Genomic DNA, 14,240 nt, shown 5'->3' on the forward strand with positions numbered 1-14,240 from the left:
GATTGCGAGAGGGCGCAGGCCAGGCCAGGGGACCCCACCAGTGCATGAATCCATGCACCGGGCCTCTAGTCTTTAGTATTATGAAAAGATTTGGACTCTTTTGACATATCCTGTAGTCATTGTATCCTAACTGAGGCATATTTTCTGGGTGCAACACCAGTGCCTGCATCCAGCCTACACACATGTATGAACACAGAGGTTCTGAGTGAGGGGTTGGCTCAGTGTTTTAGGTTTATTTATTTTATTTTATTTTATTTTTTTTCCAATTTTTTTATTAAGGCATTATATGTGTACATATCTTACCATTGCCCTCCCCACACCCCACTCCCATATATGCCCCCACCCCCCAGAGTTTTGCATCCATTGGTTATGCTTATATGCATGCATACAAGTCCTTTGATTGATCTCTTATCTCCCCCACCTCTCCCTAACCTTCCCCTTGTAATTTGACAGTCTGTTTGATGCTTTACTGTCTCTGTATCTATCTTTTTGTTCAAGTTTATAATGTTCTTTATTATCCATAAATGAGTGAGATCATGTGGTATTTTTCTTTCATTGACTGACTTATTTCACTTAACATAATGTTCTCCAATTCCTCCCAGGTTGCTGCAAATGATGAGAATTCCTTCTTTTTTATGGCAGCATAGTATTCCATTGTGTAGATGTACCACAGTTTTCTGATCCAGTCATCTGCTGACGGGCACCTAGGCTGTTTCCAAATCTTAGCTATGGTGAATTGCGCTGCTATGAACATAGGGGTGCATATATCCTTTCTAATTGGTGTTTCTAGTTTCTTCGGATACATTCCCAGGAGTGGGATTACTGGGTCAAATGGGAGTTCCATTTTCAGTTTTTTGAGGAAACTCCATACTGTTCTCCACAGTGGCTGCACCAGTCTGCAATCCCACCAGCAGTGCACGAGGGTTCCTTTTTCTCCGCATCCTCGCCAACACTTGTCGTTTGTTGATTTGTTGATGATAGCCATTCTGACAGGTGTGAGATGGTACCGCATTGTTGTTTTGATTTGCATCTCTCGGATAATTAGTGACGATGAGCATGTTTTCATGTGTCTCTTGGCCTTCCTTCTGTCTTCTTTTGAAAAGATTCTATTTAGGTCTGTTGCCCATTTTTTTATTGGATCATTTATCTTCCTTTTATTAAGTTGTATAAGCTGCCTGTAGATGTTGGAGATTAAACCTTTATCAGTGATGCCATTTGCAAATATGTTCTCCCATTCAGTGGGCCTTCTTGTTGTTTTGTTGATGGTTTCTTTTGCTGTGAAAAAGCTTTTTATTTTGATGTAGTCCCATTTGTTAATTTTCTCTTTAGCTTCCATTGCCCTAGGGGCAGTGTCAGTGAAGAATTTCTTTTGGCATATGTCTGACATTTTGCTGCCTGTGGATTGCTCTAGTATTTTTATGGTTTCCCGTCTTATGTTTAAGTCCTGTATCCATTTTGAGTTTATTTTTGTGTATGGCGTAAGTTGGTGATCAAGCTTCATTTTTTTGCATGTATCTGTCCAATTTTCCCAACACCATTTATTGAAGAGACTGTCTTTATTCCATTGTATGTTCATGCCTCCTTTGTCAAATATTAATTGAGCATAGTGGTTTGGGTCAATATCTGGATTCTCTATTCTGTTCCATTGATCTATATGTCTGTTCTTGTGCCAGTACCAGGCTGTTTTGAGAACAGTGGCTTTGTAATACAGCTTGAAATCTGGTATTGAGATCCCTCCTACTTTATTCTTCTTTCTCAGGATTGCTGTGGCTATTCGGGGTCTTTTTTTATTCCAGATGAATTTTTGGAGAGTTCTTTCAAGGTCTGTGAAATATGCCGTTGGTATTTTAATGGGGAGTGCATTGAATCTATAGATTGCTTTGGGTAGTATGGACATTTTAATGATGTTGATTCTACCAATCCATGAACATGGTATGTTCTTCCATCTGTTTACGTCTTCCTCTATCTCTTTTTTCAGTGTCCTGTAGTTTTCCGTGTATAGGTCTTTTACCTCCTTAGTTAAGTTTATTCCTAGGTATCTTAATTTTTTTGGTACGATGGTAAATGGGATTGCCTTTTTAGTCTCTCTGTCTGTAAGTTCACTATTGGTGTATAGAAAGGCCATAGATTTCTTGGCGTTAATTTTGTATCCTGCTACATTGCCGAATTCATTTATTAAGTCTATGAGTTTTTTGACGGAGTCTTTCGGATTTTTTATGTACAATATCATGTCGTCTGCAAATAAAGACAGCTTTACTTGTTCTTTTCCAATCTGGATGCCTTTTATTTCTTCTTCTTGTCTAATTGCAATGGCTAATACTTCCAGTACTATGTCAAACAGGAGTGGTGAGAGTGGGCATCCCTGTCTTGTTCCTGTTCTTAGGGGAAATGTCTTTAGTTTTTGTCCATTGAGTATGATGTTTGCTGTGGGTTTATCATATATAGCTTTTATTATGTTGAGGTATGAGCCATCTATTCCCACCTTGTTGAGAGCTTTTATCAAGAAAGGGTGTTGGATTTTGTCAAATGCTTTTTCTGCATCAATTGATATGACTATGTGATTTTTATCTTTCAATTTGTTTATGTGATGTATCACGTTTATTGATTTGCGGATATTGTACCATCCTTGCATTCCTGGGATAAATCCTACTTGGTCATGGTGTATGATCTTTCTGATGTACTGCTGGAGCCGATTTGCTAGAATTTTGTTGAGGATTTTGGCATCTATGTTCATGAGGGATATTGGTCTGTAATTCTCTTTCATTGTGTTGTCTTTATCTGGTTTTGGTATTAGGGTGATGCTGGCTTCATAGAAGGAGCTTGGAAGTGTTCCTTCCACTTGAATTTTTTGGAATAGTCTGAGGAGGATAGGTTTTAGTTCTTCCTTGAATGTTTGGTAAAACTCTCCTGTGAAGCCATCTGGCCCCGGGCTTTTGTTTGCTGGAAGCTTTTTGATGACTGCTTCAATTTCGTCCATAGTTATTGGCCTATTGAGCTGTTTAGATTCTTCTTGATTGATTTTTGGAAGGTTATATTTTTCTAGGAATATGTCCATTTCCTCCAGATTGTCCAGTTTGTTGGAATAGAGTTGTTCGTAGTATTTTGTAACAATCCTTTGTATCTCAGCGGGGTCTGTTGTTATTTCACCTCTTTCATTTCTGATTTTGTTTATTTGGGTCCTCTCTCTTTGCTTCTTGGTGAGCCTGGCTAGAGGTCCATCAATCTTGTTTATCCTTTCAAAGAACCAGCTCTTGGTTTTGTTGATCTTATGTATTGTTTCTTTGGTCTCTATGTCATTTATCTCCGCTCTGATCTTTGTTATTTCCTTCCTTCTGGTTACACTGGGCTTTTCTTGCTGCTCTTTTTCTAGCTCTTTGAGTTGTAGGGTTAAGTAATTTATTACCATTGTTTCTTGTTTTTTGCAATAGGCCTGTAGAGCTATGAACTTCCCTCTCAAGACTGCTTTCGCTGTGTCCCATAGATTTTGGATTGTTGTGTTTTCATTGTCATTTGTTGCCATGATGTTTTTTATTTCTTCCTTGATCTCTCTGGTGACCCAGTCCTTGTTTAATAGCATGCTGTTTAGTCTCCATGTGTTTGATTTCTTTGGATTGTTTTTATTGTAGTTGATTTCCAGTTTTATGCCACTGTGATCTGAGAAGATGCTTGATATAATTTCTATCTTCTTGAATTTGAAGAGACTTTGCCTGTGACCCAGCATATGGTCTATCTTTGAAAATGACCCATGTGCACTTGAGAAGAATGTATATTCTGTGGCTTTGGGGTGAAATGTTCTGAAGATGTCAATTAATTCCACCTGGTCTAGTGAGTCATTCAGGATTGCTGTTTCTTTGCTGATTTTTTGTTTAGAGGATTTGTCCAGTGGTGATAGTGGGGTATTAAAGTCTCCTACTATGATTGTGTTGCTATTAATCTCTCCCTTGATATCCTCCAGGAGTTTTTTTATGTATTTGGGTGCTCCTATATTGGGAGCGTATATGTTTACCAGAATTATTTCTTCTTGATGGATTTCTCCCTTTAGTATTATGAAGTGGCCTTCCTTATCTCTTGTTATGGCATTTACTTTGAGGTCTATTTTGTCAGATATAAGTATTGCTACCCCAGCTTTTTTTTCATTTCCATTTGCCTGAAAGATATTTTTCCATCCCTTCACTTTCAATCTGTGTGAGTCTCTTGTTCTGAGGTGGGTCTCTTGTAGACAGCATATATATGGGTCGTGTTTTTTTATCCATTCAGCTACTCGATGTCTTTTGATTGGAGCATTTAGTCCGTTTACATTTAAAGTTATTACTGAAAGGTATTTGTTTGCAGTCATATCTATTTTTGTGTCTGTATTCCTTCTTACCTGTTTATTTCTTCTTTTTACAGAATTCCCTTTAGCAATTCTTGCATTGCTGGTTTGGTGGTGATAAACTCCCTGAGGCTTTTTTTGTCTGCAAAGCTCCTGATTTCCCCTTCAATTTTGATTGATAGTCTTGCTGGATATAGTATTCTTGGATTCAGTCCTTTGCTTTGCAACACTTTGTATACCTCCTTCCATTCACTTCTAGCTTGTTGTGTTTCTGATGAGTAATCATTTGACAATCTGATGGGTGTTCCTTTGTAGGTAACTCTCTGTCTCTCTCTTGCCGCCTTTAGGATTCTCTCTTTATCATTTATATTTGCCATTGAAATTATGACATGTCTTGGTGTGGGTCTTTTGGGGTTGATCCTGCTTGGGACTCTCTTTACTTGCGTAACTTTTATCTTTCCCATATCCGGGAAGTTTTCTGTCATTATTTCTTCAAATAGATTTTCTAATCCCTGCTGCTCTTCTTGTCCTTCTGGCAGCCCTATTATACGCATGTTACTTCGTTTCATGTTGTCCCGAAGCTCCCTTAGGCTTTCCTCCTGCTTTTTAATTTTTTTCTCCAATTGCTGTTCAGCTTGAGCTTGTTTCTGTACCTGATCTTCTAACTCACTAATTCGGTCCTCTGCTTCTTGTAATCTACTGTTGAAACTTTCCATGGTGTTTTTGATTGTAGCTATATCACTTTTCATTTCTTCCTGATTCTTGCATAAGTTGTTGATTTTCTCATCCATCCGATGTATAAATTCCATGACCATTACTCTGAACTCCTTTTCGGTCATGTTGCAAGCTTCATTTTCACTAATTTCCTTTCTTGGCGACTCCACATTTTCTTTCCTCTGTGAGTTATTTCGTTTCCCCATTCTGGCTATTACCAGAAAGCTCAAGCTTCTGTTTGCGTGGACCTGGGTCGTGTGCTGTGGGGACTTCGCTCCACCCTAGTTTCACTGAAGTGCTCTGACACTAGGACGTGTGACTGTCTTTGGTTGGTGGGAACCAAACTTGCCCAGGATCAGTGTCCCCAGTGTTCCGTGTGGTCTCGTGTGCACATTTAGAATCAGGGGCCCTGTCTGCACCACACTGTTGGTATGTGCCGAGAATGAGATCCTTAGCATGTGCCAGGAGTCAGAGTTTCCCTGTGTCTGCACCAAGACTCGAGTGTCAAAGTCTCTGTTGCCTTGTGCGGTTTCTCGTTGAGAATCAGGGTCCCTGTGTGTGCACGCACCAACAATTAGGGTCGCTGGCTCTTAGTGTGAATGCGCTGTGAGTCAGGGATCCCAGGCAGCTGTGTCCGGCGTGCCAAATTCCCTGAAGTGGGGCTGCGTTCTGTGTGTGCTCTCTCTACTGAGCCAAACCGGCTAGAGCGCACATTCTTAAAAACCTGAAGGTGAGCCGGTTCAGTGCACTCTCCCAAAGTCCCAGAAGGGGGGCGGAGTCCGTCCTGCGCGCCAAATTCCCCAAAGGGAAGCCCCTCTGTGCACGCTTTTAAGAATCTCCGAAGGGGGAGCTGTGCCCCGCGAGCCAAATTCCCCCAAATTCCCCGAAGGGGAGCCCTCTGTGCGCACTGACAGATTTCCCCGACAGGGAGCTGCTTCTGTCCCGTGCGCGAGCGCGCGCCAAATTCCCTAAGAGGGAGTGTGTCCCTGCGCAAAGCTCGGCAGCTTGGGCCAGGGGCGGGTCTATCAGTTACTATGACGCTGTCTGTGCGCGAGCCTGTGAGCAGCCCATTGGGCGAGGGGCGCGTCTATCAGTTACTATGGCGCTTTCCGCACGCCTGTGGGCGCTCAGCAGCTTGGGGGAGGGGCGGGTCTATCAGTTACTATGGCGCTATCAGCGCCTGCGAGGAGGGGATAGGCTCTTTGACTCACGGAAATCTGCCGGGAAGTCTGGATTCTTGTTTGTTTGTCTGAAGCTGTGATAGCAGTTCTCTGTCCCCAGTGGCTGCAGGGTCCTGGTTTGTGTCAGAAGCCAGGATCCGAGTCTCGGGCAGCTCTGTTTCCCAAGATGGCGTGGTCTCTGCGTCCGCACCAGCCGCCGAGAAGTGTCCGCTTTGTGCGCGGGGCTCCGCCGTCTAGGGCTGCCCTGTTCGGGAGCCCCTAGGAAGACCTGCAGAATCTAACTGACCCTATCTCATACACACACACACACCACACACATCTACACTCTCCTCTATGGGTTCCTCACTCACACTCTCTCTCTCCCTACCTTCCTGCCGGTCGCCATCTTTTTTCCTTGTATCTCAGTGTTTTAGGTTTAGAGAGGAGGTCAGGAGGTCAGGAGGCCAGAAATAGACTGTGTAATTCAGTTGTTCTGTGGCATTCACATGAGAATCCCTTCTCACAGGAAGAGCATGTTTGGATTATGTCTCTATTAAGTAAACTCAGCATCATATGGTATTTCCTGGTCTTTCCATTCATTTCTGACATCACATCCACACCAGCTTAGAGCCTGGGTCCATGGAAGACATGCCCCGTTTTTCTCCACTTCCTGTGTGCATGGTCTGGCCACACAGACCTCCTTTCGGTAGTCACCTGAGGCACCATTTCAGATTTGCACCATCTTTTCTGCCCTGTCTTCATGATGCCACATTTCATTGTTCTTATGGGAGAGCATCAGTGTCAAAGCTGAAGGACTTTTTTTTTTTCTTTATTTTTTTAAATTTCTTTATTGATTAAGGTATCACATATTTGTCCTCATCCCCCCATTCCCATCCCACACCCCTCCCCACGGATACCCCATCCCCCTGTTGTCCTTAACCATTGGTTAGGCTCGTATGCATGCATACAAGTCCTTTGGTTGATTTCTCCCTGAAGGATGTTTTTTGTTTGTCTGGTTGGGATAGTGAAATGCCTTTTCCTCTATAATTAATTACAAGTACAAGGAGAGTGAGGCTCCTTTGAAATGGCTATCAGGGCTCCTCCTCTCCACACCCCATTTCTCACTCCCCCAACACATAAAATATCCAGGCTTCCCTCAAAAGCAGCCCTGATATGTGGCACATGACTCAGCAATTATATTTCCATGGAATATGCACCTTTGCTGTTGTGTAGATTATTCTTTTTTCCTTTCCTCCCTCCCGCCTTCCCTCCTTTCTCTTCTTCCACAAATATTTTTTGATTGTCTTCCATGTCCTTGACACTGCTAGATGCTGGGCATACATAAAGGAATGTTTAAAATAGACACAGCCGCCCTGGCTGGTTTGGCTCAATAGATAGAGCGTCGCTTATGGACTGAAGGATCCTGGGTTTGATTCCGATCAAGGGCACATACCTTGGTTGTAGGCTTAATCCTTGGCCCTGCTCGGGGAGTGCATGCAGAGACAACCAATCAATATGTCTCTCTCACATTGAGGTTTCTCTCTGTGTCTCTCCCTCTCCTTTCCACTCTCTCTAAAAATCAATGGAAAAATATCCTCCGGTGAGGATGAGCAAAAAATACCACAACAAAAAATAGACACAGCCCATGGTCACTGCCCTCATGTAGTTTACTGCTGAAGATAAGCATGGACCACATAAACATATTAATAATTGTAGAACCACAAATTGTGCTAGGTTCTGTAGGGTAAAGGAGAGAAACACACTAGAAAGAATCATTTGAATACAGGAGAGGCTAATTCATTTGGTGACTTGAGCAAGGCCCTTCTTTGGAGGTGATCATTAGGCTCAGCCTCAAGGAATGACTGTGAGTTAGCCAGGCAGAGAACGAACGTAGGGAGAAGATTCCAGGGAGAGGGTCCCACAAGGGCAGAGGAGGCTGCTGGATTGCCTGGAGTTGTGTGAAGCAAGGGCCTTATGACAAGTTTGCAGACTTGACACTCCACCAGTGTGGCTGGAGCATAAGGAGCTGGGTAGAATGGTGGGAATCAGGAGCTTTATCATAGGAACTTTTCATTTATTCCAAGTATAGTGAGAAGCCTTTGAGAGACAGAAACCCTCTTGGTATGTGGTAGGCCTTCAGTCATTTAAAAACAACCAAGACAATTGTATTGTTGAAGGTGAATCCTGGCAATATCTAGGAGGAATGTAGATTACTTATGAGGTATTTTTATTCCTATTTTTATTTTGTTTCTATTTATAGGAATCTGAGGCTCCGAGACGTTAAGTTGCTAGGTGACATAGCTAGCACTCAGCACACCCAGAATCCAGCTCCAGGTTTTTCTAATTCTTGACCTCATGTGCTTAACTGAGTTTTAAAAATTTTACCTAGTTATCCTAATGTTCATTTTTAATATTTGAAGAACCTGATACATATTAATTAATTAATGCTCCACACCCCTGTATATTAACTTACAATTTTTTCTAGGTTTTCACTGTTTTGGTTAGCCTTGTGGTAAACATGTCTGTGGGCTTTTCTTTTTTTTTTTAAAGGTCATTCACTGTCTAATTTTGGACTTGGAATCTCTCTGCAGTGCTGCCTTATGGTCAGCAGGGGGCAGCCCTCGGATTCTAATGTAGTCATCTGCTTGAGGGTGCTTGGTCTTTAAATCAGAAAGTATTAATAGACTGATGAAAGCTTAGTGTATTTTTACTCCATTAAGTTTACACAACATATTTACTTGCTTCTGTTAAAATTAAGCATGACGGTAGCTGTTAATTATTTGAATATGTGGAGTTTAGTTGGCTAAAATGGAAATACTTTATTGAAATATTCATTGGACGAATGTATTCACATACTAGGAAACTAGTTTGAACCTACGTTAAATTATTTTGAGGGTAGTGTAGCACATGTAGGCTATGTTTTTCAACCTGAATTTGTTTCTATGGTATCTTCCTTCCCAAATATATTAAGACATAAGCCCAGTGAATACAAGTGTTAGCTCTACAGAACGTTATTTTTTTATATGGTTGAAGGGGGGAAAAAATCAAAACAGAAAAGTTAACCTGATAGTGAAATTCTTCGTTCTCATTTCTTTGCAGGATTCTTGACCACGAGGAGCACTTTGCGGGAGGAGAGGATGACATCCTTGGGCCCGGGTACACGGAGGATTCCACGGATGTGTACAGCTCGCAGTTTGAAACCATCTTGGACAACACTTCTTTATACTACAGTGCTGAGTCCTTGGAGACATTATACTCAGAGCCCGATAGCTATTTCAGCTTCGAGATGCCCCTCACTCCCATGATACAGCAGCGCATTAAGGAAGGCGGCCAGTTCCTGGAGAGGACGTCAGTGGGGCGACAGCAAGACATCCTGAGCGTCTCCGCAGACGGCGGGATCGTGATGGGCTCCTCTAGCGAGATCACCAATGGGCTCAGTGGCGCTGGGGAATCCATCTACATGAAAGGCACCCCGGAGATTGCCTTCTGGGGAAGGTACTAGTCCCATCTCTGTTTTCATGCTGGTGGCTTTTGTATCATTTTCTCTTTGGGAAATCAGAGTGTGGGATATATTTGGAAAGCATTTGGCCAGTTTCTGTGGATATAAATGAATGATGTGAGTAAGACATAATTTGGGTTTCAGGGGCAGGTAGAGCACCCTTTAGTGGTTTGCCAAATTGGCAAGCTGCGGTCCCTCATTTATTGGATGACCGTGTACACAGTGGCCACACCCCTGAACACACACCTGTGAGTGAGGAGGAGTAGATGTCAGCTCTGATGACCCAGCTTTAGTGGGAGGGCCTGGTGCTGTTAAAGGACACGGATAGGTCTCGGCTTTCATTCTGACACTGACATTGGTTGATGACGTGGAGCAGGTTGTTTGATTCGGCCAGAGATTCCTTAATTGAAAGCTGAGGGTGTGGAATAGATGGTCACCAAAGTCTCTTGCAGCCCTTCGCTCTGGAAGGTCCTGTTGTCCGGCAGTCGTCCTGTTCCTGGGACGGCAGGGGAAGGATCTGATTGTGTGGGTGCTGGAGAGAGCTGATACTTCGGTCAAGACTATACATATTCTCTCTATGTTAAGATTTGTCTACCTGGGAGATAAAATGATATTATATGGGTTCTATGTGCCATACCTGTCATTTAGTGATCCCTATTTAAGGGTTATCTAGCACTTCATTTCCTCTTGCTCATCCTCCTCGGGCTGTTTACTTGTCCTTTAACATCTCCATTGGTGGGCAGAGCATGCTAAACTTCCCAAAGATTTTATGGATTTAGTTTTGACATAGTTTTCCTAAATTCAAGTGTGTTAGTGTGTGTTGGTGGAGGTGTCAGGGAGGTTAAATAGGGATAAACTGTTTTAAAGCTCAGTGCTTTTATTAAATGTCAGTGTTCATAGTACAGTTTTTCAAGGAACCTCTTTTTATGAGCAATTCATCCTGTATTAAGCATTTTCTATCACCAGTTTGTTTATGGTTTATAGTTTGTTTGATGTGCACATTCAAGACTGGGACATTATAATATGTAGCTGTGCGTTTCCGTGTGAAATGGACCACGGATGTTGGTTGTCTTCTTGGGTCACAGTGAGATAATGAAAAGAACACAGGTTTCAAAAGCAGAAAACGTTGGTCTGAATTACTTGGGCAAGCCACTTCTTCTCTCTGAAACCTGCTTTATGTATTTGCAAAATAGGGTTAATGATCCCCAGTGCTCTGTGTGACTGTGAAATTTAAAGAGCTAATTGAGATTCCAATACCCAGCAGAGCCCTGGTTGGTGTGGCTCAGTTGGTTGAGGGTCATCCCATGCACCAAAAGATAACCAGTTTGATTCCTGGTCAGGGCACATGCCCGGGTTGCAGGCTCAGTTCTCAGTGGGGGAGGGGAGCTGGCAGGAGGTGGCTGATTGATGTTTCTCTCACATCAATATTTCTCTCTCTCTTACTCTCCCTCTCTCTCTCTCTCTATATATATATAAATCAATAAAAAATACTGGAAAAATAAAGTATCCAGCAGAGTACCTAGTACAAAGCAAGAACTTGAGTAAATGTGTTACTCAGAACTGGATGCTGATAAGCCCACATTTAGACTTCCTGTATCTCTGAGATGGGGCATCCCTGAGTGGAAGGTGCTACTGACAATTGTGCTACAATGCTATATAGCACAGGCGATGCAGAAATTTTCATTGAAATTCCAATCCCACTTTCTGGGACAAGCGAAAGTTACTTCCCCAAAATAGGTTGGGGAACTGAGTGTCTTAGGCCAATTGACTTTGCTACAGAAGCCACAGGGAGGGTAAGTAAATAAAAATCACAGAGTCAGAACAGGAAGGAATTGGGTGAAAGGTGTATCTAAAGTGTGGTCTGCTCCCTTAGAATAGGAAGTCATCATCCTTGGGGCCAGCTTAAGTGCAATCATTAGCAGGGCAGAGTTAGATAGTTAAGGTGATGTGGGGGTTGGTTATAGTATTTTAGCACCTCAGATTGAGACAGGGGTGTACTTCAGCCTCCTTGAGATAAGGTTTCAGCTGCGTCACGTGCATTGTTGGACCATGAGATCTTGCCCAACGATAAGACTGAATGAGAAGCATCTTAGAGAGGAGCCGGCTAAACTTCTCACCCAGCTCTGGGCACCTTTCCTCATGTATATGTCTATATGTTCAGGGTTAAAAAGGATAGGGCAGTCTCAATGATCTTAAGAATTTTAAAGAAACTGTGATAACTTGCATGTGGTTTTTTTAACCCCCTCTGCCTCTTGGTGCCTTGGAGAAGTTGCCGCACCAGAGGAATTGTAATGTAGGTAGAAGGATTATGACATTTTCCAGCTTTTGAAGTGGGGCCCTAGATAGCCTTGTTTTACAGCCAAGAATCTGAGCACCAGTTGGTGGGATGGATTTACCTGGTGATAGATTCTGTACCAGAATTCAAATGGCCTGACTCCTAGACCAGGTACATTCACTATTTTAGCTGCCTGGTCTCATCTTTATCCTTTCATTTGATCTAATTTCTCTCAGTGCTTTATGTCTGTAGAGCCAGAAGTCTGAGCTGGTGATTATAGAGCTGCTTTTTGTTGGTGGTGGTGTGTTTCAGTTGGAGAAAAAAATTTACCAAATCGTTAATAAACATGTCTCCATAAATTTTAAAGTAATCAATGAGCCGGCTTTTAAAAATTTCTTCTGCATTGAAGCATTCTTCTGCAGAGGTAAGGAGGCAGACACGGAGGTATTGAACCTACGAAGGGAATTCAGACTAAAATGCTGACTGCACAGTAGTGAACAGGATTGACTTCCCTCAGCCAAGACTCAGAGCTACAGTGGTAGGATTCAAGGAAAACAAATTTTAACTGTGTATTAATAAACGTGATATGTACACAAGAAAAATGATAAACAAAATAAGGACACATGCCTAGCATTCCATATCTATTCGCCAGCCCCTCCTGTTTTCTTGGCAGTGGACTGGGCAGGGCTGGGGTGGGGGAGGAGTCCTGACTGAATTGGATAAAGTAAACTCTGAAGAAGGGGAAAAGGAAAGGGGATGATATCTATCTCCCTGATGATGCTTCTGTGATTCCCGCTTGACATGATCCAAGAAAATTAAGCCCATCCCTGTTGAGGTATTGATTTTAATGTTAGTTGACAGCCAGTAGAAAATATTATAAAATACTTTAGGTAAGTCTCTGAACACAGTTTTATATCATATGCATCCCATAGGTTTTATTATTTAGTAAGTACATGGTGCTTAATTCTCTTTATAAGCTGGGAGAAAGGAACTATTAATGTCTTCATTTTCCAGACAAGGAAACTGAGGCACAGAACAGTTGAGCAACTTGCTCTAAGTCACATGGATAGTAAGGGGCATACCCAGGATTTGAGCCCATGCAAATTTTGTTTCAAAACGAAAAGACATTTGTTTGGCATTGCTTATGTATATATTTTTTTAACCCTGTTCTGTTTCAGTAAGTGCCGTTAGTCGCTGAAAATGATGTCAGTGGTAGTATTTGATTTCTCTTGAACCCAGGAGACACTGTTCTCCATTGCTGCTGCTTTAGAGAAAGGTAGAATGTTTGGAAAGGTGATGAGGATGGTGTAGCACTTGAGCACATTTAGTTCCCCCTCAGGAAGTACCTTCCAGTCTGGGAGTGAGCCGCGCTTTGCTGGCTAAAAGCTAGAGGGGGATTGTTCTTCCCTATTACTCTCTCCACTTAAGTCACAGAAGGAAATATTCAAATCGGCAGTATTCTCATATCAGGTTAGAAAGGACATGTTTAAAGAGTATGTGTGCTCACTGTTTGTCTTTTAAAGGATTATATACCTTTGTGATATCAAATAGTTCACTCTTCATAAGGTGAAAACGTCTTTTAAGATCCTGGAGTAAATCTAGACAGGAAGAGTTAAATTCTCTCAGGTGCTCTGTGTGCTCTGAACACCCAGTGTGAGCCAGGAACCGCGTGTCCGCCAGGAAGTAGCCCACCCTGTGAATGTAACACAATATTTTAATGAAGGAGCAAAGAGTAGCATCCCCTCCCTTTGTGGTCCAGCTACAGAGCACTCAGGCTGGTGGGTCAGCGGTGCTGTGTGAAGTCCAGTCACATGGCTCCAAAATTAGAAAGGATAATTAGAGACTTACAGTAATACATGTTCCAATGGGTTCCTTTGTGTCTGGGTGCTTCTCCCTCGTCGGCCCATCAGCTGATGACTGCAACTTCAATCAGTAAGTTCTGACCCGGAGACTGTCAGGCACAGATGTTGTCATTGTGACCATTAACAGAGCTGAATACTGCCCATTTCTGTTGAGCTTCGGTTTGGACAGACAGGAAAAGAGAGAAAGCAAATACAGCACTCTGGCAGAAGCTTCTCTTTTGGTTCTCTGAGATATATAAAACCTCCTTTTAAACTGACCTTTTTAGTGTCATAGATACATTTTATGTCTCAGCCTCCCAGTTTTTCTCTGGGATATGGCTGAGGATACCGAGTACTCAGGAGACCAGTGCAGCAGAGGAGGTGGATTACATCTGTGTGCCACTGAGATGCCTGAGGAGAGTGCTCCGCAGGACGTGGG

At 42.5% G+C, this 14,240-nt stretch overlaps 1 protein-coding gene across 9 annotated transcripts in view; it reads left to right on the top strand.

The window, feature by feature from the left end:
- PSD3 (pleckstrin and Sec7 domain containing 3) overlaps positions 1-14,240 on the top strand; it is a 517,431-nt gene that overhangs the window by 249,535 nt on the left and 253,656 nt on the right. For all 9 annotated transcript variants that reach the window (XM_079778607.1, XM_079778608.1, XM_079778598.1 and 6 more), the window contains one exon: positions 9,286-9,681. In XM_079778607.1, the coding sequence (XP_079634733.1) occupies positions 9,286-9,681 (396 nt within the window). The remainder of the gene's footprint in view (positions 1-9,285; positions 9,682-14,240) is intronic.

This window comes from Cnephaeus nilssonii (assembly GCF_951640355.1).
Source record: "Cnephaeus nilssonii genome assembly, chromosome: 8".
In the NCBI taxonomy this organism is placed as follows: domain Eukaryota; kingdom Metazoa; phylum Chordata; class Mammalia; order Chiroptera; family Vespertilionidae; genus Cnephaeus; species Cnephaeus nilssonii.